Consider the following 24,973-nt stretch of genomic DNA (forward strand, 5'->3'; position numbering starts at 1 on the left):
TGTGTCTTTACAGTAGAATGATTTATAATCCTTTGGGTATATACCCAGTAATGGTATTGCTGGGTCAAATGGTATTCTGGTTCTAGATCCTTGAGGAATTGCCACACTGTCATCCACAATGGTTGAACTAACTTATACTCCTACCAACAGTGTAAAGCGTCCCTATTTCTCCACAGCCTCACCAGCATCTCTTGTTTCCTGACTTTTTAATGATTGCTATTCTGATTGGCGTGAGATGGTATCTCATTGTGGTTTTGATTTGCATTTCTCTAATGACCAGTGATGATGATCTTTTTTTCATATGTTTGTTGGCCGCATAAATGTCTTCTTTTAAGAAGTGTCTGTTCATATCCTTTGCCCCCTTTTTGGTGGGGTTGTTTTTTTTCTTGTAAATTTGTTTAAGTTCCTTGTAGATTCTGGATATTAGACCTTTGTCAGATGGATAGATTGCAATTTTTTTCTCCCATTCTGTAGATTGTATGGCAAGTTTTTAAACCTGTATTAGCACTGGATTGCAACCCAGGAGTCTTCCAGACCACTTCCTCCAACTGTCAGCTGCTGTGTGCATAGGAATGAGATTACCAAGTTTGAATACCAATTAAAGGAATGCATAATCTATCAGAATCCATATATATATATTCATACAAACATATGTAGGATTCTCAAGGCAGTGTTTTTCAAAACACTTTCAGACTTTCTTCAGTATTCTTACTAACCAAAACTTGACTCTTGGTTAAACAGTTCCCATCCAGAGTTTTATAAGAAAAGAGGAAAAATGAAATTCTCCTCTTTCTGTGATTGAAACAGAAAGACAAACACACTGAAGAAAAAGACAGATAGAAGTAGGTGCTTTAGAGTGAGTGCTTACGTGTTCAAAGAAACTGTAAGCACAGGAGAGAAGACAGCTGAGGAGGTTTGGTCAGAAGTAGAATGGTGGGATGGGTTTCTGAACTCTGCATTTTAGTGAGAGTACAGAATAAATCTGCTGTGTAGGCTGGTGTTGAGAGTTAGGACACCCTGAACTAGGAGAAGAACCAGCTATCAGAGATGAAAAAAACAGTTTGGGACATTTTCAGAATAGATATATTTCTTGAGTATCTAAATGGGTGGACATTAAGAGATCTGACTTTTACTCTTGTTTTCCCAGAGTTATGGTTTGAGAATTATTTTAGGATCTTCGGGCAAATTTTCCTTGCCTTGTAGTATAAAAGGATGCTTAATAAGTATTTGTTGAGCTGAGGATAATGGGGAGCAGGAAGGGTCAAACTTGAACCACTGTTGCCTTTGGCAAATAGATGGCTGTTGAGTGATGCTGTGGATCCCAGATCAGACCATCAAAGGCCAGGAGAGGTCTTTCTGGAAGAGGGAAAGAACTTGCTTGGTGGTTACATCAGTTACCCTAGGGCATATGTGTGTGTGTGTGTGTGTGTATACTCTCTTCCACCACTCAGAAAGTATATATATAAATATATAAATAAATATTTTATATATATATACACACATACACACACACACACACACACACTTTCCCACCACTCAGAAATATATTTCATTTTATTTACTTTTTTTTTTTTTTAAAGACAGCATCTCACTTCATCTCCCAGACTAGAGTGCAGGGATGCAATCATAGCTTCCTATTGCCTCAAAACTCCTGGGCTCAAGCAGTTCCCCTGCCTCAGCCTCTTGAGTAGCTGGGACTCCAGGCATACACCACCATGCCTGGCTAATTAATTTTTTTCCCCTAAGGTGGGGATCTTGCTTTGTTGCCCATGCTGGTCTTGAACTCTTGACCTCAAGCGATCCTCCTGCCTTGGAGTCCCCAAGCACTGGGATTACAGATGTGAGCCTCTGTGCCCAGCCTGGAAATATACATTTTAACTGGTATTCACTGAAGATGGCCTTTAGCTGTCACTTTTTTAATAGGCTTTATTTTTAAAATAATGTGTCTTTTAATAAACCAAATATCTTCTTACGTATCAGTAACCCAATCCAGTAATACTTATTTTATTATTGGTTAATTCCCATGGGAACAGGGAATTTGTTAGTTCACTGGACCTCTCAAGGTTCCAGGATACTGAGTGCATCCAATAATGTTTGTTGAATAAAGAATGACCTAGATGGCTAAAGTATTTCTGGTGTGTTAGAAGGGGTCAGTAAGTTTTGGGAACTTTGCTAAACCCTTTCAGGAAAATGTGTAAGAAATTATTTTACCTTTTCTCTTGTTAGCTACGGGCCCTTGTCATGTGTTTCTGAGTCTTCATATCTTTACCTATAAAACGGGGCTAATGGCATTTCCTTCTTGGGATAACTGTGAGGATTATAGAAGATAATATGTAAAATGACTGGCATATGTACATTCTCAATACAAAGTTAGTAGGGGTGATGATTGTTACTGCTATTGGTGCTAAAGATACAGACTGCTAAAAATACAGTCAATTCTCATTATTTTAATACCAAATCAGCAAATACTGAATGATGACCACTATGGAAATACAGGATAAGTTCCTTAGAGCCTCCAGTCGCAACATTTAATCAATCTATCAATACATAACTTTGTTTTATGTCTGTTTCTGTGTAAAGACACATTATTTACCATATATTGTTGATTCATTAACATTCAACTCCTGGCCAGCAGCACTATAACCTCACTGACTTGGGAACACTAGACAGCACTTTCGCACTAAGCTTGGGTGCCATACTGAATAGAAGAGTCACCAACAAAAACACACAGAAGTGCAAAAAGTGTGGCACCACATAGACTGTGAAAAGGACACTTTTTTACAATATGATGTGAGAGCTGAAATGAGAAGGCAGACCATTACCTTATTTGACCTCGACTGGTAATGTGCATGTTGAGAGACTCAAATTTCTTGCTATTCTATGCATGTGATTGACTGTAAAACTCTGAGAATATGGATTTTAGGTTTACAAATCAGTTTTAGTGAGTAGGTGAATTTGAAAGTGGGGAATCCATGAATAATGAGGGTTGACTATATTAATAACTGTTTTCTTGCATCTGTTTTTCTCTAGCAGTTCTTCCTCTGGACTAAAAAGCTTACCCACCGGGGAAAACATTTTTAAAACACTATCTGCTCAGATGTTGTGGATTACAGAGGGAGCCACATTAATAAAGCTTTTCCAGGTGCCTGATCTCTCTATTTTTTTTTTTTTTTTTTTTTGAGACGAAGTCTTGCTATGTCACCCAGGTTGGAGTGCAGTGGCACAATCTTGGCTCACTGCAAGCTCCACCTCCCAGGTTCACGCCATTCTCCTGCTTTAGCCTCCCAAGTAGCTGGGACTATAGGCACCTGCCACCACACTCTGCTAATTTTTTTGTATTTTTAGTAGAGACGGGGTTTCACCATGTTAGCCAGGATGGTCTTGATCTCCCAACCTTGTGATCTTCCCATCTTGACCTCCCATAGTTCTGGGATTACAGGCGTGAGTCACTGTGCCCAGCCCTGATCTCTAACTTTTATCAGTTTGTTTGCCCAATAAAAATGGCCTATCACTTCGAGATCTTTAAAGTTGACTGAGGCTTCACTGCTTAGATATGGTAGAATTTTGATAGATTTTTTATCATTCTTTAATAAGATGGAGTGTGTGGGTGGGGACCCAGGAAAATACCACAGAGAGATTATGGGACCATTGCTGAAAAATCCAGCAAAAAGCAGTAGGATTGACACAGGGCAGGTGAGCCCCCAAATTGGGGCTTAGCTTGGGAGGGTTCTTGGCATTGCTCAGGAAAGAATTTAAGAATGAGCTGGTGGTGGAAGAATGCAGGTCTAATGAAGCAACAGTGTACAATAGAGTAGCTGCCCCTTGCAGAGCAGGGCTAACCCATAGGCATGCACCCAGAGTAGCAGTGTATGGACTGTAGACTGGCAGTATTTATACCCACTTGGAATTACATGCAAATCAAGGTACAAGTTATTCAGAAATCTTTAGAAAAGGGGTGGTAACTTTTGGAGGCTGCCATGGCTTTTGTAAACTATCATAGCACTGCTGGGAGTGTCTTATGGTGATGAGCAGTGAGGACACCTAGAGGTTGCCTTGGGTACCATTTGCTAGTTCTGGTGCGTTTCTTCATTTCATCTTGTTGAAACCAGGAAATAAGTCCTGGTAGTCTCCTACTTCAGGATGGCTTAGAAATTCTGGTGTAGGCAGTTTTTGAGGTAACCAGGCTCAGCTTACTCAGGGCCTAGATGATAAAGGTGATGATTTTGACTTTTGCAAGCATTGAAAATTAGCATATTATAGTTATCAGAATGGTCATTATTGTAAACATTAACTTGTTGGGATTGCTTGGAATTCTTTTAGAAAGAAGGAGAAAAAGAATTGGTTTCAGTAGGTTCTGTAGTTTCAAGTTACGTAGCAGATAGATCACACAATTTAGTGACAACAAAACACAAAGAACAATAATAATAACAGTAGCATCTAGCATTTTTAAAGCCATCTTTACAGGCTGTGTCTTGTGCTAGTGCTTTAGCCTACCTTTTATATATTTCTATAGTATTCTTATGTATTATACTGGGGTTAAAGAAGGTACCTATATAATTAAAAAATTCTTTCTGTGTTAGAAATGTGAAGAAACAGAAACATCAGGAATTAATAATAAATTTACATCTAGATGAATTATAAACATAGTATATCTTACTGTGTACCGAGCATGGTATTTAAGTGTTTTATATAATTCTAGTATGAGGTAGATAGGATCCCATTTTATAAATGAAGAAACTTGTGCTTGTCTTCTGTCACTTGTATATCTTAAGTTACTCAAATAAGGTAGAACTGTGATTCAAACTGAGGACTGTCTGACTTCAAAGCTCACTCTCTTATTCACCATGCTGCAGTGGTTTCTATGTATTTTGGTGTTCAGAGATTTGGAGGGAGAGGCAGGAGTGATCGGGGTGACAACTTATGTTGATTTTTGAATGGGAAGAAGACTAGATTTCTTATGAAGTAAAGGCAGAAGACTCAGGGTGTGGTTGAACATCCAAATCCAAAACAAATAGTTATGTCTATTAAAGGTGCTCACATCATGCCTGTCTGCATAGTCCTTTGTTTCTAAAGCTGCTTCTGAAGAAGGAAATGAGGTGGGCTGTGAAGGCTCCAAGAAAGGTAGGAGAAGATGGGATGGTGGATACTTGATCATTCACAAGGGTGTGGTATATAAGTAAGTGGTAGATTTTCCTTATTTCTTATTGATGATCTTCGAATGTTGCTACTTGATGACATCAAGTTGTCTTCTCTACATACCCATCCTTGTGTTCTACTACTGAACATGAGCATGTAGCTCATAACATCTGGATGTTTTTCACTCATCTCTTTTTCCCTCTCTCTTTTTTCTCCTAACCTGACTTGTTGATTGCTATTTTTGTGTGTCTTCAGAAATTTATATAGCCAGTCTGTTCCATTCTGGACTGTTTATCTTTGGCATGCCAGAGGTCTTGAAACATCATAATGTTGTGTAATGAGCATAACTTCTGCCTTGACTTGTGGGTGTTAAGAGCGTTAGTCAGTGCAAAGTATTGAGTTAAATATTTTCAATAAAAGGATATAATGATCTAGCAGAGAAAAAGAAGTTATAAAAATCCCAGTTAATGGCTTTCATGGTGAGCCATATATTTAGTGGGTTCTACGAGTGATGAGTTAGAGATTCACAAAATGAATGTAAAAGCATTCTTACTTTTAATTAATGAGAGAGGAGAAAGAAAAACAATAATAAGAAAAAAAGGGACTTGATTCCCATCCATAACAAGAAAAGTGTAAACATCCAAGTTCCCAGTGATTCTAACCCTGATTCATTACCTTGCATGTGTCTTTAATTACCACAAGACATGTTTAAGATTTCCATTGAGATATTATTGACAGGGACTCCTGGGCGCATCATAGGCCTGATTGAAAGCCTTTAGCCTTGTAATGATCTCTTCTTGGAGGACCATCAGGGAATTCTTTGCAGCTCTGTCAGAGAGTCAGGGCTTTCCTGAGCAAACAAACTAGGTCTTTACCTATGGAGCTGATTTTATGAAGAGTTTTGGTCAGCATTAGTCATTGTGAAACTATGGGCCTCCTGCCCTGGTTTATCTCGACAGTCATCTCCCTACAGCAGAAGGTTGAATCCTCATCTCTACATGAGTCTGAGCATCTAAAGATGTTAGAGGTACATTGGTTTGCTTCTTGCTGAGGAATGTGTAGTGGATACTGGTCTTCTGGGAATAGTGTCTAGATGAATGTTTAATAATCAGTTTAATAGGTTGATGGGCTGTCTTATTTCCTGGGGTTGGAGGCTTAAACCAGGACACCCTGTGCTAACTCTGCTCTTTACCTTGCCAGCAATCCTCAGTCGTCCTGGTAAACAACCTCTGAGTTAAATACCTTTTCTTTTCTGGAGAGGTTACCAACAAAGGAAAAGGCTTTGATGTCAGAACAAGGGGCATAAACAGTGTTTATGGCCGCTGTTAAAAATTTCACATCTGGGTATTTTCAAAAGAACTCGAAATCAAAATATATCACTTATGGGAAGTAGCTTCTTTTCCAACATGATATCTTATGCAAATTGATATTTATTTTCATGGTTTAAGTAGTAATTGATGACATTTTGGGAGTTGGAAGATTTGTGGGGAGGAGGACATAGATTTTCATCAGATGTCCTTGCGTCCTTTCCTTGAGAGGATTATTGATCTCTAGTCTTCATATGTAAGGTATTGAATTTATTTACTGTTATTAACTGAATCTATAGATAAAGAGGTAGTTTTGAATGAGAGCCAAGTAATCTGTTGATGTAAAGTCTATTTTACCTTTTATGATTACCATCTAGCACCTCCCTCCTTCCTGGCTGAATTCCCTGTCATTTTAAGTAGGCAGCAATTGCAATTACTGGTTTGTTAAAGAAGCCCGCTCCTGCTGCCAAGGATCCTGTTAATTATCACTCTATCTCTAATTTAGCCTTCCTAGTGTTGAGAGAAGGTGCACGTAAGCGTGTGGCAGAACGTCTGCAATCGCATCTTTGTAATAATCTCCTTTCTGAGACGGTTCAGTGGACTCAATGTTCCGCCAAAGGGCCGATGCGGCCCTGGTGAGTGTTTTCAGCTCTCTTCTGTAGCTCGTTTGGTCAGTCGAGTTTGATGTGATTGTCCTCTCCTTTTGCTTCTGACCTAAGTAAAAGCTAATGGTTGGCATTAATCTTGGGAATTCAGACCTATTCTGCTCCATCTCTGAAGTCAAATGGGACACCTTGAAAATACTTCGGTGGTTTTCCCACGAGCTATTTTCTCTCTGTGTGAAAAGGAAACCAGGGAATTGACTCTGTGCCTGTTTTCAAGAAGGTAAAACAGATGATAACCAAAGTACCTCAGTTTACAGGTTCTTATATAGCATGTTTTTTAAGGGATGTCAATCTTTATGTCATATCAGATCTTTGGTTCTTGTTCATAAATGGCTGGATTGCTGTTTGTTTTCAGAAATGTTCAGTTCACTTGTTTCAGTGAACATTTTTTCAGAAGTTCCACTGGATCATTTGATTAGGTTTGGAGTGCTTATGCTTCCTTTTCCACTTTTTATGTTATTTTTGGCAGTGTTGGTATTTGAAGCTGTAGAAGTGATTCACTGCAAAGTGCATTAATTTTCCACATTTCCAAATGCATTTTCCAGTGGTCCCCAGATTTCTTTTCCTCCTCTCAGATGATTCTGCAGTTGTCCTTCTGTCATTCTGCTGGCTCAAACATAAATGCTGATATCACTGAATTTCTTAAATTACAGCTGGTGGGGATTAACAGAAATTGTAAAAGAATACCACTTCCTCATTTTGCTATTTTCTTGACTAATTATTGTCTTTTCAAGTACTGTAGGAGGATAGGGATTTGGAAATGAATTCTTTGTCTTTCAGTTTAAACAGCAATTTTCCTTTTCCTTTTTCTGTTATATTTCGAAAATTATGTAGCGCTTAAGATGCTTTTCTGATGTGCCCTTTAATAACCCCAGACAGAGGAGTCTCACTCCTGATTTTGCACTTTGGACTGTCTTCTACCCTGGGTGAAGGGTTTTGAATACTTCCCTTAAGTAAGTTTCCTTATATAGAATATTTTTACTCAACAGTTTTTCTCCAACTCCAGGCCGTCACTGGTATTATGTGAAAGATTGTGATTGATTTATTCGTTTGTTCGGAGCCTTTACTCCTTCAAGGAATGCTTAGCTCTGTCCTCATCATTTTCTTGTTTAGGATCTGTGTTATTTGTGACAATTTTGATTGCTCCGGCCCTCTACACATTAATTTTTCTGGCTTGCGTCTCCTTGTTTTAACAGTGGGAGTCTGGCCTCAGGCTTTCTTATCACTTGGTTTGTGGTTTGAGTGACGGTTCCATGAACCTTTTCCTGGGAGTTCTCTGGGCTCCTGTGCTGGACGCTGGAAGCCACCTGGAAGTGTGCACACGGGATGGTTGGGTGCTGCTGGGCGGTATTGATTGAACTGCAGTCCCGTGGAAACAGAAATAGAAAGGGTTCAGCATTCGTACTTTCCTCTGGTGGCGTTTTTGCTTATTTTGTGTATTTAGAAAAGGTAGCCATATGCAAACTGCTGACTTACTATTTTCCCTGGAATGGAAACCATTTGGATTATTTCAATGAGTTTTAGTGAAGATTTGTTTGTTCACAGTATTAGTTTTGTTTTCTGGTAGCCTGTTTAGAATAAGACCAGAATGTGTCTTTTTACTTTATGGAAATGAGTGCTTACTTGGTGTTTGGAATTTTGCAAACCAACATGAATTTGAAAAGTCATATGTTTATTCCAGAGTCAAAATAGAAACTCTTTAGTGAAAATTATAGATATTTCCATCTTGGATCATTTACTTTCTGTGAAAAAATTTTTTTGACAAAATTGTTTAAGATTTCAGAGGAATCTCTTTTCCTGGTTAATTTTCCCACAAATTAATTTCCCTCATTTTTAAAAAGAAAAATGAGATTAAACTGAAGAGTTGCAGACCAGGCTCATATGTCCTGGAATATTTGCTGTAAGCTGGTGACTGATTCTTTGCTGTTATCTTTCATAAGCGAGTGGATTTAGTTTAACTGTTAGTAGTTAAGGTTTGGATTAGGAATACAAATATAATTTCCTTACCGTAAGACCTATTAAGCACTGATTTGCGTTCCTGAGGATAAGTTATGATTATTCAGTCTCAGGAAAATTTGTATTATAAGATCCATATACCTTTAGCCAACATTTCCTTCTAATATTGCAATGATAAGTTCTTTTAATAGAGATTTTGGAATGGTATAGCTATCTGGAAAATATTTCAAATGTCATTTTGGAGTTTTTGGTTAAACGTGAGTTTTAAAAGTTTGATAAATAGAATAAAAAGGGGGAAGGAAAAATAGTTATGAATTGGTCGAATTGTTTGGGCTATGAGGTATCTTTTTAAGAAGAGTTTTTAAGTTTATGTAGAAAATGTCACTAGATATAAGAGAATGGAAGCTTAATAGTTGAACGAGGTAGGAATTGGAAGGGTATCATGAGATTGTAACTTAACTGGAGTATACATTAAATGAATTGTATATTTCACTAGCTTGATGACCATGAATGGTTTTGTTTATCATTTTATCTTTCTTTTCTTGTTTCTGTTTTGTTTTGTTTTGTTTTTTTAGATGGAGTCTCTTTCGCCCAGTAGCATGATCTCAGCTCACTGCAACCTCTGCCTCCTGGGTTCAAGTGATTCTCCTGCCTCAGTCTCCTGAGTAGCTGAGATTACTCAGCTACTCAGCTAATTTTTGTATTTTTTTTTTTTTTTTTTTTTAGTAGAGATGGAGTTTCACCATGTTGGCCAGGCTGGTCTTGAACTCCTGCCCTTTAGTGATCCGCCCACTTCGGCCTCCCAAAGTGCTGGGATTACAGGTGTGAGCCACCGCACCTGGCCTCTTTATCATTTTATCTTATTCCAGCAAATAGCATCATGCTGGACCTTGTAATTCTTCAAAAAATGTTGAATCAATGAACGAGTGAATGCATGTTTTGGGAGGCCTGGTTGCAGACCCAACTGTGCTGCTACCTAATCATGTGACCCTGGGGATCTGTCTCCCGCCATATACAATGAAGGCTAAAGACGGGATCAGGGATAAGTATGTGGGATTGTGTTGCTCCCTCCTTCTGCTGCAGTATGGTACATGTTGCCAACTATCACTTTGCTCTTTCCTGTGAACCCAGGAGGAGCCTTGGGCCCTTCTGAATTTAGTGCATCAGGCTCCCATGACTCACCATAGATACAAGAGTTAAAACTTACTGTACCTTCTCTTTTTGGTTTTGGTCCCTGAAACCCAATTACAAATAGGCAATATTATATGATGTTTCTTGGTTAGCAGATGTTCATTTAAACAATAGCAACAACAGCATGCACCATTATCCCTCCATTCAATAATTTTTCTGGTAGATTTAGCAGATATATTAATAGATAGAACTTAATGAATGGGTCTTATTAGACATTATTCTTCCAGTGGTGTAAGATATGAATATATAATTAGATTAGCAGAGTTTTTCACTTTTACTCTCCAAAGCACATGTCTCCATCTGGGGCACAATTATGGAGCACCTCCTGTATGCCAGCACTATGCTATTGATAAATGGCCAGCCTATAATTCATGGGCTCTGCCTTCTTGTAACTCACAGTGACATAAGTATGATGCTAGGTCTGTAGTTATTCCTTTAAAGACAAAAGATGGAGGGGCATGTAATCCTGGCACTTTGGGAGACTGAGGTGGGTGGGTCACTTGAGGTCAGGAGTTCGAGACCAGCCTGACCAACATGATAAAACTGCATCTCTACTAAAATTACAAAAAATTAGCTAGGTGTGGTGGTGCGTGCCTGTAATCCCAGCTACTTGGGAGGCTGAGGCAGAAGAGTTGCTGGAACCCGGGAGGTGGAGGTTGCAGTCAGTTGAGATTACACCACTGTACTCCAGTCTGGGTAACAGAGCGAGACTCCACCTCAAACAAAACAAAACAAAACAACAACAACAACAAAACAAAAACAAAACATGATTGTCAAGCAGATGAGAGGAAAGCATTCCAGGTAGACCGAGGCATGGAGGTGCAGCATAATGTGGCACTGAGACAGTCTTAGCATGGAGTGTGGCTGGAGCACCAGGGAGTGTGGCCAGCTTCATGCAGAGGAATAGTGCTCTGGCTGCCAAATGAAGAATGGGTTGGAGGGTGGCCAGGGCTGGTGTCACAGAGACCAGTTAGGATGGTTCCAGCTGAACTGTCTTTGTGAGGAATGATGATACACATGCACTGTTCAGCCCTGAAGATAGGTTGTGATTGCAAGAGGGTAAAAACCTTGTTAAAGACTTCAAGGACAGTGAGGAAAAAAGTAAGGCTATGTGTAAACTGCTTACTGCTGACAATAAAGTGACTGCTTGTTCATTCCTTCGTCATGTAAGTGGATGCCTGTTCTGTACCAAGCACCTGGAAAATACAATCGTGTATAAAGTAGACATGGCCTCTGCCCACAATCAAGCAAAAAGAAAATGATTGATTACTAAGTAGGCTTTATAAGGTGCATGAGCAAAATTCTTAGGGTCCATGCTCTCCATAGATTCCCCTCCTTTCCTGAAGTTAATTTATAGTCTGACAACATGTTCTCTGCTTTCTATAGGAAATTTTGAAGGATAAAGTTAGATAAGAAGATAAACGTCAAGGTCTGTGTCTTATATGGAGCATACTTGCATGTACACACACACACACATGTGCTCACATACACACCTTCCTCCCCTAATGAAAGACCACCTGTCTTCACTCCATAGGTAGACAAGCATCTAGAATAAGGCATATGAGGATTCCCATAAGAAAATCTGCTCCAGGAAAAGTTCTAGATAACTTTTCATATTTTCTGAACACTGATATTTTACGTGGAAGAATCCTGGCTGTTGAGTTCCTGATCCAAGAAGAAAAGTCTTCCGTACATAATTTGGCTTTGGTGACTGCTTCAGATTAGCCATTCTATCTGTGTTCCAGGTTATTACCGGTGTTTGGAATTTGTGTGCAGAAGCAAGAATTTGCCTTGAGGCAGCAAGACTGGTAGATACTAGATAAGTGGCTTATTTTAAAGAGATGTTTTGGTACAGAAATGGCAGTAACAACAAATTCCTCCCCCTAATAGAAATCTTCCCCACATTCCCTATCCAACCCAGAATCATTTATATTAATATGGAGTCAAAATTCAGCTGAATGGGTTTGATACAAATTCCTAGGAAGCCATTGTAAGTTCAAGCACAGTGTTTTAAAGATGAAGCATTCAAATTTATTAGGATGATAATTGAAGCTGATGTAGGTGGGGAGGGCATGTGTCCCATTTTGCATGATTTGGAGAGGCAATAGCCTGTTGAGACTAAAAGTCTGGAGTAGGACTGTTCTAGGTTTGAATCTCAGCTGCACTGATTGGTAGCTGTGTGAGTTTGGGCAAATCACTAAGATTCTCTCTTCACCTGTAAAATGAGGTAGTGGGTAACCATGTAAGTCCTTTGTTAAATTTGCCAAGGTTTGAGTCTCTGTTGTACTACTGTATGACATTGAGCAACTTGTTCTCTTTGCATCTTGGTTTTCTTATCTGTAAAATAATAATAGTAATAATAACAATAATGATGATGATGATAATAATAATGGTCCCTACCTCATAAGGATGTGGCAAGAATTAAATGAGATTGTGCACACATAGGGTTTTCATCTTGGTAATCTGGCACCTAGTTAGCACTCATGTCTTACTCAACTATTTTTCCTACCATCATTATATTGAGCTTTCTAAAATATTATTATTTTTTGATTATTTATTTTGTTCTTTCTGAAAGTTAGGGCTTCACAAAGTATATTCATTGCTGTGTGATTTCGTTTCTTTTTTTTTTTTTTCTTTTTGCTGCGATGCCCAGACTGGAGTACAGTGGCTATTCACAGGTGCAATCCTACTACTGATCAGCACAGGAGTTTTGACCTGTTCCATTTCTAACTTGGGCTGGTTTACCCTTCTTTATGCACCTTGGTGGCCCCCCAGGAGGTCACCATATTGATGCCGAACTCATGGTGCTCACCAGATCAGCAAAGTGCACTACAGCCTGGAACTCCTGGGCTCAACTGATCCTCCTGCCTCAGACTCCTGAGTAGCTGGGACCATAGGCATGTGCCACTGCCTTTTCTTTCTTTAAATTGGAGACTCAATAATGCAATTTCTGAATTTGGGGCAGAGTTGCCAGATAACATCCAGAATGTCCAGTTAAATTTGGATTTCTGATACAGAATAATTGTTTACTATAACTTTGTTCCAGATATTTCGTGGGATAGCTAGACTAAAAAAAAGTTCTTTATTCATCTGAAATTCAATTCAACTGGACATTCAGTATTTGCTAAATCTAGCTATGCTAGGTTGGTAGTAAAACATACTCCTTTGCCCTCGTTCATTTTTTCACTCAGATAGGGATATGTGGATGCTTATACAAATGCAGTGAATAACATCCTTGGGGCATAAGTATAGTAATAATTTCATAAATTTGAAGAATGATTTCTTAGTGTCTTTGGTAAATCTGCCTCCTAATTCCTTCTACCTATGTAAGCCATAGGACCATCAAATTGAGATTATGTTGATATCTGAGTATATAGTATGATGTTGCTTGAAAATTCTGAAATATTCTAGTGTTGCTTTTACCTAAAGGGAATGATTAATGGTGACACATTAATGGGTAGGTATGCATTCCAGAGAATCCTGAAAGCTTTGTCATTTTTGAAGGAAATTACCTCATTACTTTTAGAGTCACCTATCCAGGGTAGGTTGGTCCCTATGGTTGACCTGGTTTTCCAAGTAGGAAAATAAACACTTCAATGGTTAGGTTAATAACTTGGAGTGATTTCGTTGTACTTACAATTCAAGTTAATTTTTAAGTAGGATTGGTCTTTAAGCTACTAGACTAGTTGGAGACTCTGAGAGAATTGCATTCTAAGAGTGAGATCCTTTCAATTCAGTCAGCATTTACTGAGTATTGACTGTGCAAAAGCAACTGCATATGAAGAGAGAGGAATTTAAAGTGTTTTTGAGTTCCTGCTCTCAAAAACCTTAGTGTTTAATGGAGCACGAAAGCAAGAAGCAATTATGACAAAAGGCAAGATAAATAAGGTCAGAATTGAAGTCTAGTAAAGCCAGGTCCCAGTATGGTGGAATGTAGGAAGTGGTTAAATCTGGAGGCCAAGTAGAGTAGGAATGGCTTTTATTAGGACAGGTTTCTTTGAAGGTACTATGTGAGAGAACTGTTCAAAGATAAGAATGATTTCATTTGGGAAATGAAATGTTCTAGGTGTGGGCTTAGCATTAACAAGTACCCGGAGGTGGCCACATTTTGAAATGCATGTGTTACTTAGACGTGACCAAAATATATACAGCATCACTGTAACTGACCGCAACCACTTCTCTCATGTGTGACTGTTTATGATCTAGAATTTCCAGATCAGAAACTTGATTTTATGTAGGTGGACCTGGATTCATTCCATGTTGGTTTCCTAACTATTTATCATGCACCTGCTGTTGCTATGTATGAGACAGCCAGAGAGACGTGGGCAACATTTAGGAATTATTTTAGGTGGTCACTTAAACCAACTGAAAGTCACTCCATTTAAACATGGAATTTTATTTTTTTATTTTTATTTTTATTGTTCCTGAAATGAACACTTCCAATGAGCTCTGATTTAAATTGGGCAAAATAAACAGCAAAAGAATTCCATGAGAAGCATCTTGTTAGGCACTCTGACTTAGAGTATTTGCTTAAATGATTTTACAAGCCAGCTTAACTCATTTCCTGTTGGATGACACTTGTTTATTAGACTTGGCCCAAGTCAGAGTTAATAGCCTTAATGGTTTTGAATGGTCCCAAGTGATTCTCCAGCAGTGTGTCATTAGTGAACGGGGAGGATTCTACAGATAGGATGCAACACACACATAGCTGCTTCAGCCATCATAGTTTTAGAGAAGACCTATAGCCATCTTAAATTTAGCTGTGGAAATTGAGAGTACTGGAAAGTAAGCGTTACCATTGCAGTAAATGCTAAAATATTTTTCAACAGTTATAGTAGTTTTCTTTTTTTGCTTTTTTGAAATACTTCCATATGAAATTAATGCCATTTAAAAATGGCACCAGCATTCAGAACTTGAATCATCCCAAATTCTCTAGCAAATGAATTAAAATGTGACATGGGGTTCATGTTGATTAACAGATGTGTGTAGAGAATTGGATTGGGTAGCCTGCCATCGCGATGCATGCTTGATGCATGAGAGGGATTGCTAAGATTGGGAATGGAAAACTTTTCTGTATTTCCATTTACGTGTGTGTTGGGCTATAAAGCTCTAAATTAGACTGGAAATTGGTGATTCATTTAGAGATCGTTGGTTTTTAATTTTCATCAATTAGGATTGATGTATGTCTTTTAAATTTGGACAAGTTGTTCTTTGTGGATGTTTTTGCTATTTCAGGTACTGGTGGGGTAAGAGAAGCCTGGATGCGAATCTTTATTGGGTTCTTAAACATGAAAGAGCCTATACTGCTTATGTTAGTTTGGGTCTGGCTGAGTGTTATTAATTTTTTTTCCTTGATGGCCAGGCCAAATATTATGTAGTTTTTATATCTACCCTTGGTTCCCACTGCCTTATTTTTGGCCACTCTTAATATCTTCCTTTATATATCTGTCATTAAGTTATAATTGAAGCTTCATGTTTTATATTTAGAATGATGCATGGAGGCTCAGCTGTGCCAGCCATTCAGACCTAATGGCAAATGTTGGTTCATGCCAGAAAGTTTTTGAAATCTAGTCTCTTTTTTGGGATGTCCAATCTAAGTAAACCATCCTTTTCTGTCTTAAGCTGAGGGGCTCAGGGAAGCAATTTAGAAGTGATTTCCACTTCTGTGCATGTGAGAGCATCTTGTTTCTGATAAAAAATTATTTACTTGCTAGTTCACTCTTTAACCCAGAGAGTCATGCAGCCTCAAAAGGGATTGCTTTGACAAGTCTTTGTGTCACTTCATTCCTTAGTTTACTGACTTTCATGCAGAGTATCAGTGAGTGTCAGTTAAAAGTGGGTACATAGTGATAGTAGATGACACCCATGCCACCAGTTGCTTCCTATGGGCTGCCAGATGCTATCAGACATTTCACAGCTCTTGAATTCTCTGGATTTGGGCCACTCTTGAACTCTATCCATCAATCCATACAACCACTTATTGAGCTAATATTTATTGAGGTTTTACTATGTTTCAGGAAGTTGTCTAGGTATGAGGAATACAGCAGGGCACCAAACTGTTGAAAATCCTTGTATTCATGGAACTTACATGGGTAAGCAGATGTAGAAATAAATATGTGAATGAGTAAAATGCATAATATGCTAAATGCTGATAAGTGTTATAGAGAACGATAAAGCATGGATGGGTTTGAGGTGACTTGTAATTTAAAATTGAGTGGACAAGGACAGCTTCACTGAGAAAATGACATTTGAGAAAAGTCCCAAAGAAGATGAGGGAGTCATGCCAGTATTTGGGGGCAAAGCACAGCAGACAGAAGGAAGAGTAAGTACGTAGTATCTGGACAGGAGTGTGACTACTTCAGCAACAGCATCATGGCCACAGTGGCTGGACCAGGCTGAGCAAAGTGGGGAGTTCCGGGAATGGCAGGAGGTAGGGTCAGTGAAGGAATGGGATTGGGGCAGAGGCAGACCCTGTAAGGGTTTGTAAAGACTTTGCCTTTTACTCATTAAAAATTGGGAGTCATTGCAGATTGCCAGCTAAAGGAGTACATGATATGATTAATTCAGGTAGCAGCCCAGTGTGGTGGGGGAAAACAGGGATCCATGAATTTGGAGACCATGTAAACCATGGCTTTGTCACTAGGTAGGGGCAAATAAATTCATCGTCCTTAGCTTCAATTTTATTCCTTCTTATAAAACAATGCTTGTGGGTTGGATAATTTTTCATGACCTTCCAGGTTTTGATACTGTTACCCTGGATTAGTTGCCTTCCTATGAGTATTTCATGTGTGTGGCTGATTACATTTCTCCTTGAGTATGCATAGCTGGACCACAGATTTGTAAATTATCTTTCTGCACTTTATTTACTTAAACATTTTTCCATAAACATCTCAAATTTAAAACTATGAAGCATTAATATTTTTATATATTGATGTTAAAGGTTGCTTAAAGACTAAATGGTAAGGGTAAACACAGATTATAAGCTTTATCACATAGCCTTAATACTATTTTTTGTTATAGAAAACAGAATTCATTCATAGAGTATTGCACTGAGCTATTATTTGGGATACAGTGATAAATAAGACACAGCTTCTTAAGGAATTGAGTAGGAGAAGAGATTCCTGGATAAGACAGTACCTCATAAAGTGTTGTTAATGGAGGAGATAGTCCTGGTTAAGACAGTACCCTACAAAGTGGTGTTAATGGCAGAAAAGAGGGCCAGAAGCCATGACTAGGTGCAGGCCCATGGGAGCACAGGCAGACTAATATTCAGGTGCATCTTCATACCAGTATTCTTTAAAAATGTTTAATATTTTCAACAACCAGTTAGACCTAGTGCCACACATGCTAGGAGGTGCCAGAGGCCTGGCAGGCTTTATTCTACAGCCCTTAGCAATTTGGCTCTGCCCCAAACTTGCATCATGATGTTTGGCACACCAAGGTTTGGTAATTAACTCTTATTAGAAGATGGTTTAGGGACTGTCTTTTATTATTCAAGAATGTCCTTTGGACATCTTCGTCCTCTCCTTTCCACCAGAATATTTCTTCTACTTCCTATGATGTTATAGTGCCCCTTCTAGACTGGCACCCCAGGTAGCAGGATGGCTAGTCAGTTTCTGTATTTCCCCAGTGGAGAAATATGGCTTTAGTCTTGTCTTGTCTTCAGGCCTCCAGTATGAACTCTGTTGGGAGTCAGGTGGAGCCCTAGTCATTTTATCCACTGACACAATCTATTCCTTGTGTTCTGTTAACTGGCTTCTTGGGCAGCCTAGGAGTATTATAAGTTTCCAGGTCGAAGATTCTGGAAACAAGTTTCCAAGAGGTAGGAGGGCTGCCAGTTTCCCAGACTGGCCCTTCAACTGAGGCTCCCTGTGTGTGTTGGGGAGTGGGGTGCTAGAGGCCTTGCTGCTGAGGAAAGTTACCATGGTTACCAGCACCATGGCTCTCAGAAGGAGGAGGCTGACATGTCAGCACCTCAGCTCTCCTGTGGTAATGCTTAGGGGGCAAATGACCATGCCAGTGAGCACTGTTAGAGCTGGAGGGGAAACTGAGGCTCAGAAGGTGAAGCTGGAAACAGGAACCAAGAGCCCTTGACTTCCACATTGCATTGCTTCCTTTCAGTTCTTTTACACCTCAGGACTTCACACACATTCTTCCTGCCATCTTGAACATTTTCCTGCCATTCTTCTGTTTTCTTTCTACTCATCCTTTAGTCTCCACTTAAAGGTTGCTTCCTAACCCACCTCCTTGCCCATCATCTGAATTAGGTTACCATGCTTTTCCTGTAAGGTTTCCTAATCTTATCCTTCATGCTGCTTACATAATTATTCTATATTCATCTGTATGTTCAGTGTTTGTTTCCCTACTCCAAAGGGCCAAGGAGCACAGCTGTTTTATTTCCCATTTGATTCTCAGAGGTTAAGCCAGGCTCTAACACAGATAGGCAGTGTATGAGTCCCTAAGTGAAAGGGCAAATGACTGAAAAGAAGACTGGTTTTATCTGACCTATTTATGTGAAATGTCTCTGCCTGTCTCAGCTGAGGGTAAAAACTGTTACTGATTGTGTGTATTATTGAGGATGCAGAAGATGTGATTCTTGTCTCTAACATCACCAAGTCTCTGGCCTTGTGGGATTTTATTAAGGATTGTCTCGGCAAAAAACAAAACCCGATGATATACAGAAATCAGCATTCTTTAATTGGTGTAGGCTTGACATGTGGGGCTGTGATTTGTCAATTTATTTTGCAATAGTTGCATTTTTAGTTCTTAATTCTGTTTCCAGAAATGAGCTTTAATGCCCTTCAGATCCCCCCATTCTTTTTATTAAAAATGAATAGAGAGAAAATATCACTTTTTGTTAGTAGGATTCCTGATGCTTTTTTGGAGAGATTTGTTTTGGCTTGTGTAATGGAATTTTTAAGAGGATAGGCATAGAAAACTGACTGGGACTCTTTCTAGAAGAAAGAGCAGAGTTACCTACTGTGTGTAAAAAAGAAAAGCAGCAACAGTGGATTTTCTTTGTTTCTAAAACTAAACTGTCCTAATTGCTCATATCAAAAGATAGGCTTTTCCCAAGCTGGGTTGGCATTTTTAATGTACAGAGAAAGCGTGCATTGTTTTGCAGCGTGCACTGCGGTTACACTGGCTCCCAGAAGATTAGCTCAAAGGTATCTATGAATAGTCACACCCTAAATTACATGAACTGAACAGTTTTAAAGAGGTGGAAAATCTGACGCATGCTATTTCCCAGACACTCATGCCTTAGGAAAATAACTAGGGAAGTGGGAGAGTGAAACTTAGAAGTTGCTACTTTATATTCACCAGTGTGGCACTTGTTAACTGTGTGACCCTGGGCTGCTGAATTAACTTCTGTGAGCCTCAGAATTGTAAAGTGGAGATAAAAATACCAGCTACCTTCAGAATTATTGTGAGGATTTCATGAGATAATATATGGAAAGTGTCACAATGTCCAGCACATTATTGTACACTACATAGGATAGTAGTTAAGGGCACAGACTCTGGAGGGCCTGGCTTCTGAATCCTGGACTTGCACTCATGGGGGAGCCATCTTGGGCTAGTTACTTGACATTTGCGTGTTTGAGTTTCCTCATACACACAATGGAGATAGTAATAATACCTGCGACATAGGGTTATTATGAAGATTAACTGAGTTAGGATGTGTCAAGTGTTGATAACAACTTGTGGTTCATGGTAAGTGCTATATATACGTTTGTTGTTGTCATTAAGAGGCCTGGGTCTTGCAGACAGATAGTCTGGGTTCATGAACCAGACTTCATAATGTACCAGGTATGTGAACATGAAGAAGTTGCTTAATGTTGAGCTTCAGTTTTCTCTTTTTGTAATATGCAGATGATTCTAGTTATAATGTCAATTTTTATGAGAAATCAGTGAGATAATGCATATGTACAGTGCTCAGCATAGGGTTTGGAACATGAAAAATACTCAATATTTGTAGATATAGCAAAGACTTTTCTTGTAATTGCTATTACCATTACTATGATTATTTCCATTATTTTTAGTCCTACTGTGGATATGCCTCTGGCTTATATAGAACTTATATTTGAAGATGAATTCCACAAACACTCTGTGGAAATGAAAAGGATTAATATGTAGAAAATAATGTTGAGAGTAATGTTACTGTTGGTACATTTCTATAAATGGAGCTGTTTCAGCAAATTGAAAAATATCCAGTAAAAGTCTTATAATCATGCATTTGCAATTTTGTAGATCACAAAAGATCAGAGTTAGTCAGGGTCAGTGTTGGGTGGACAGTTTTATATCCATGGAAAATGACTCATAGGAAACATCAGGAACTAAAATTTCCAAAATAAAAAAAATTAAAAAGTCATATAAACTGTGTTTAAGTCAAGTCTATTTCCTATCTTAACTGAGATTATGTTCATGGCGTAAAGTTTTGACAGGGTCTAAATTTCAGTGTTATATCTTGTTTGTGGCATCACTGGAAATGAGTAAGTCTTGATTCTGGTGATGGTAACATTTTCTACTTTAGTCATTGGGGTCATTGTTGCTACAATATCCATATTTAAACCTGTGTGTTGTTTTGCAATATATCTTTAAGTTCAACTTCCTTTTTTGTTTCAAGTGAATAGGGAAGAAAAAATAGTGATTGTAATACAGTGCTACAAATGATGTTTGAGAAAAGCAGAGCTTTGAATAGCATTGGTCCTGAAGTTCTCTGTGTTTTAATGAAGGGTGGGAGCTTGCACTGAGAAGTCAGGTGTGCAGAGAAGTGCTAATGGTCGCATCAAAATATGGAAGTGCTGATGAAATTCCTAGATTATATGATCTGGAAGGACAAGTCAAGTTATCCCGTCAAAGATACATGGGGGAACTTCCTCTAGGCATGTGCATATCTCTGATAAGGGTATGGCATGGTTGGAAGGCTGGAACCTGGAAGGGAAGATAAATTCAAGTTCAGTATCACTGGGGTCATAGAATGGAGTACTTTTTAAGCCATGGTAAGAAGGATGGGGTTGGCCGGGCGCGGTGGCTCAAGCCTGTAATCCCAGCACTTTGGGAGGCCGAGACGGGCGGATCACAAGGTCAGGAGATCAAGACCATCCTAGCTAACGCGGTGAAACCCCGTCTCTACTAAAAAAGTACAAAAAACTAGCCGGGCGAGGTGGCGGGCGCCTGTAGTCCCAGCTACTCGGGAGGCTGAGGCAGGAGAATGGCGTGAACCCGGGAGGCGGAGCTTGCAGTGAGCCAAGATCCCGCCACTGCACTCCAGCCTGGGCGACAGAGCGAGACTCCGTCTCAAAAAAAACAAAACAAAACAAAACAAAAAAAACAAACAAACAAAAAAAGAAGGATGGGGTTTATTCGAAGGCCAATAGAGAGGCACAGAAAGGTTTTAAGTGGGAGGGAGGACATTCTATTTGTGTTTCTGAAAGATCACTGTGGCAGTGCCACAGAGAACATATTGTAGGAGATGGTGACAAAGAAAACCAATAAGGAGCAGTGTAGGCAAGAGATGGGGCTGCTCTGGACTGGACTGTGGAGATGGAGAGGAGGTGGAGCTGAGAGATATTAGGGAAGGAGAATCATAGGGTGGGTGATTGGTTGAACTTAAGTGGTAAGAGAGAGCAAGGAAGGAAGGATGGCTTTTAGATTTCTTACATGGGCAGGTGGGTAGAACAATGGTACTGTTCATGGAGATGAGGCTCATGTGAGATAAAACAGATTGGGGAGGATGAATATTAATTCTTCTTCCTATATGTGGTATAGTAGATGGATGTATTTGGGGTATAGTACATGGGTATAATCATTTGACTGTTTTAGAACGAGTCTGGTTCTTGGGGTAGAGTCTGTTTCAGTCAGGTTTGCATTTTCAAGCATGAAATCAAATTGCCAATTAACAGTTGTGTAAACAAATAGGGACTTATTTATCTCCGTACAAGAGCCCAGGACTCTGTAATCACTGCCATTGTTTTAGTGGCTCCATGATGTCAGAACCAGCATCTCAATGATTTGTCCTGACATTTTTCTAATGTTTGTCACCTCAGGGTTGCAAGATGGCTGCTGCTCCTCTGGGCATCACAACTGCTTTAAGAAGAGTGTAAATCAAGAAGGGAGAACAAGCTGTAATTTCTTATTAACATATACAATATGAAGTGTGCTTGAAGTTTGACCGTATTTTTCTTAGATACCTTCTAACACATATAGCTCTGAGTAGTCTTTAAAATATGTTAAATACATTTTTCCCAGATTAAAATTCTCAACTTGCAAAAAGCATTTTTTTTCTCTCAGATTTATTCCAAATCTTCCTTATTACTAAAATTCTCAGTGGACCTCTTTGGGTTCCAAGCAAGTGCGGAAAATTCCATCTGGTGTTCGCCAACTGATGTGCAAGTAAAAGCAGGGAATGTATGATGTAAAACGTCATACCCTTTACTATGACTTTTGATCTGGGAAGAATATAATTATTCTGTGTTTAAAACTACAGAAGGGAAATGTTTATTCACTCTTTTTGAAGGTAACATTATTCAGGGTATCATAAAGTGCAAATATTTGTCCTTTGCTGCAGTTTAATTCAAGATAGTCTCACCACCTAATGTTTGCAGAATTGTTAGTGACTGTTTTAGCTAACAGTCATTCTGAGGCATAGCAGAAGGTGTGGAGATTTTTGGAAAGAGACATCTCAAGTGTACCTCGATGCTGTGTGATTTTCTTTAACTTCTCTGAACTGGTTTGTTCTGTGAAATTGGGTGAAGTTGCGATAAGAGCAGGAGACAGTCTTTACATCCTTACAACAAACATATACAAAAATGCCTCTGAAACAAGGGTGACTGTGACACACTGAAGGTGCAAGTTAAATATAGTGGAGTGTGGAATAGGGAAGGATTAAATCTGCTGGGAGATATTGTGAACTCCATGTTGGAGAATGCAGAAGATTTACAGGATAATGGAGGATGACCCCAGGCTTATCACACACATGTAGTGTGCAAAGTATGTTAGAAGATTTCAGGGATTTACTGTTTTTGACAAGGGTCAAAATGAGGAGACCCTTGAAAGTCTGGCTGAGTGAGCTTGAACTTTGTTCTATATGTGATGGGGAGCAACTGAAGACTTAAAAATTCACAGAAACTTAATGTTGATAGAAGTGAAATTTGTGGGTCAAAAAGATATACAATTAAAATTAAAATTAAACTTTTTATTTTGATATAATTATAGATTAACACACAGTTGTGAGAATTACTGAGATATCCACGTATCTTTTATCCAGTGTCACCCAATAGTAATATTTAGTATAATTCACAACCGGTAGATCAACTGAAGTCTTTTGAAGGGAATTCCATGATATGCTGAAGTCTGTGTTAAGTGGGTTGTCCTAGTAGCTGTGGCTAGAATGGAATGGAAAAAGAACATGGAAGCTAGGACACCTTTTGGAGGCTCTTGCAATAATCTCAGAGTAGGGGCACAAGGATAGGATTGGGAAGAAGGGGTATTTGGCAATGTGAGACTGATAAGAGAAGTTGATTCTCTGTGTAGTTGCTCAACAAAGAGGTATTGAGGGTCAGTTGTGTGCCATGCAGTCTGACAAGTACTAAAGGGGTTAAAAGATGACCTAATAGAGACAGAGGAATGCAACTGAAGGAAGATGGGCCAGGTGGAAACTATGTTAGGCTGGACAAGACAGTGAGTTCTGTCTAGAGGGATAACTACTATTCTACCACTGGTTGTTACCATTTGTGACTATAGGTCCAGTGTGGCTGGTATTTTGATTTCTTAGATGCCAGAAATCTAAATTTCTTTGTGAAATCTCCCAATTTTTAAATGTTACCTAATATAAAATTACAAAGAAGATGCATGCCAATGAGCAGTCATCTGTGAGCTAGATTCACCCCATGGGTTCTTTGTTTTCTTGACGGAATGTTTAGAGCTTAGTTCAGTTATACACTACTGGGCAAATTTAGCGGCTTAAAGAGATAACTGTTTTCTCTCTCATAGTTCTGATCATTGACTGGGGAGCAGTTTTCCTGGTCTTGCTTGGGATTTTTTTATGGAGTTGCCATTAGATGGTGGCTGGAGTTGGAGACATCTTGAAGCCTGCCTTGGGCTCTGAGATGGCTATAGCTTTCTCTTTCTCCAGTGGTTTCAGGACCTCCTGTGGCCTCTCCATGTGGCCTCTCTAGTAGGGTAACCAGACTAATTAGATGTTAGCTCAGAACTCCTTATAGACTGTTTCAAGAGGGAATAAATAGAAGCTACTAGTCTCCTTAAGGCTAGGTCTGGAATTGCTAGCACATCACTCTTGCCACTTTCTGTTAGTTAATACAAGTTGCTCCAGCCCAGATTCACTGTGGGAAGGGACTGCACAGAGCATAAATGATAGGAGGCCTTGTCCATTGATGATCATCTCTGGAGACTACCTACCACTGAAATCAAGATGTCTAGATATTGTTGACACTGTTTATCAAAGGTGAGTGAGGGACATAGCAAATTCTCCTGCTTAGCAGCTCATGTTACTTTGAGGTTTTTAGAAAACCACATAATAATATGGTTTTTTGTTTTTGTTTTTGTTTTTTTAAGTAGTAACTGTGAGAGTAGTAACTGGAGAAACCTGGTTGTTAATACAGTGGCTTCCTTTGGAAGCATAATTCATTTGTAGCTATTTGGTGTCCAGTTCTTTAAAAAATAGTACTATTAAGTGATAAGACAGATCTTTTCTGCTTT

At 39.1% G+C, this 24,973-nt stretch overlaps 1 protein-coding gene across 4 annotated transcripts in view; it reads left to right on the top strand.

The window, feature by feature from the left end:
* MITF (microphthalmia-associated transcription factor) overlaps window positions 1-24,973 on the top strand; it is a 226,764-nt gene that overhangs the window by 17,692 nt on the left and 184,099 nt on the right. Inside the window, exon 1 of one of the 4 annotated variants that reach the window (XM_011971068.1) lies at window positions 6,948-7,078. The exons of 2 other annotated variants lie outside the window; for them this stretch is intronic. In XM_011971068.1, coding sequence (XP_011826458.1) covers window positions 7,068-7,078 — 11 coding nt within the window. In that variant the 5' untranslated portion in view covers window positions 6,948-7,067. Of the gene's footprint in view, window positions 1-6,947; window positions 7,079-7,196; window positions 7,329-24,973 lie in introns of those variants that run through there. One more of the 4 variants, XM_011971051.1, reaches the window with a different exon arrangement.

Source organism: Mandrillus leucophaeus, unplaced genomic scaffold (assembly GCF_000951045.1).
Source record: "Mandrillus leucophaeus isolate KB7577 unplaced genomic scaffold, Mleu.le_1.0 Scaffold121, whole genome shotgun sequence".
Taxonomy (NCBI): Eukaryota; Metazoa; Chordata; class Mammalia; order Primates; family Cercopithecidae; genus Mandrillus; species Mandrillus leucophaeus.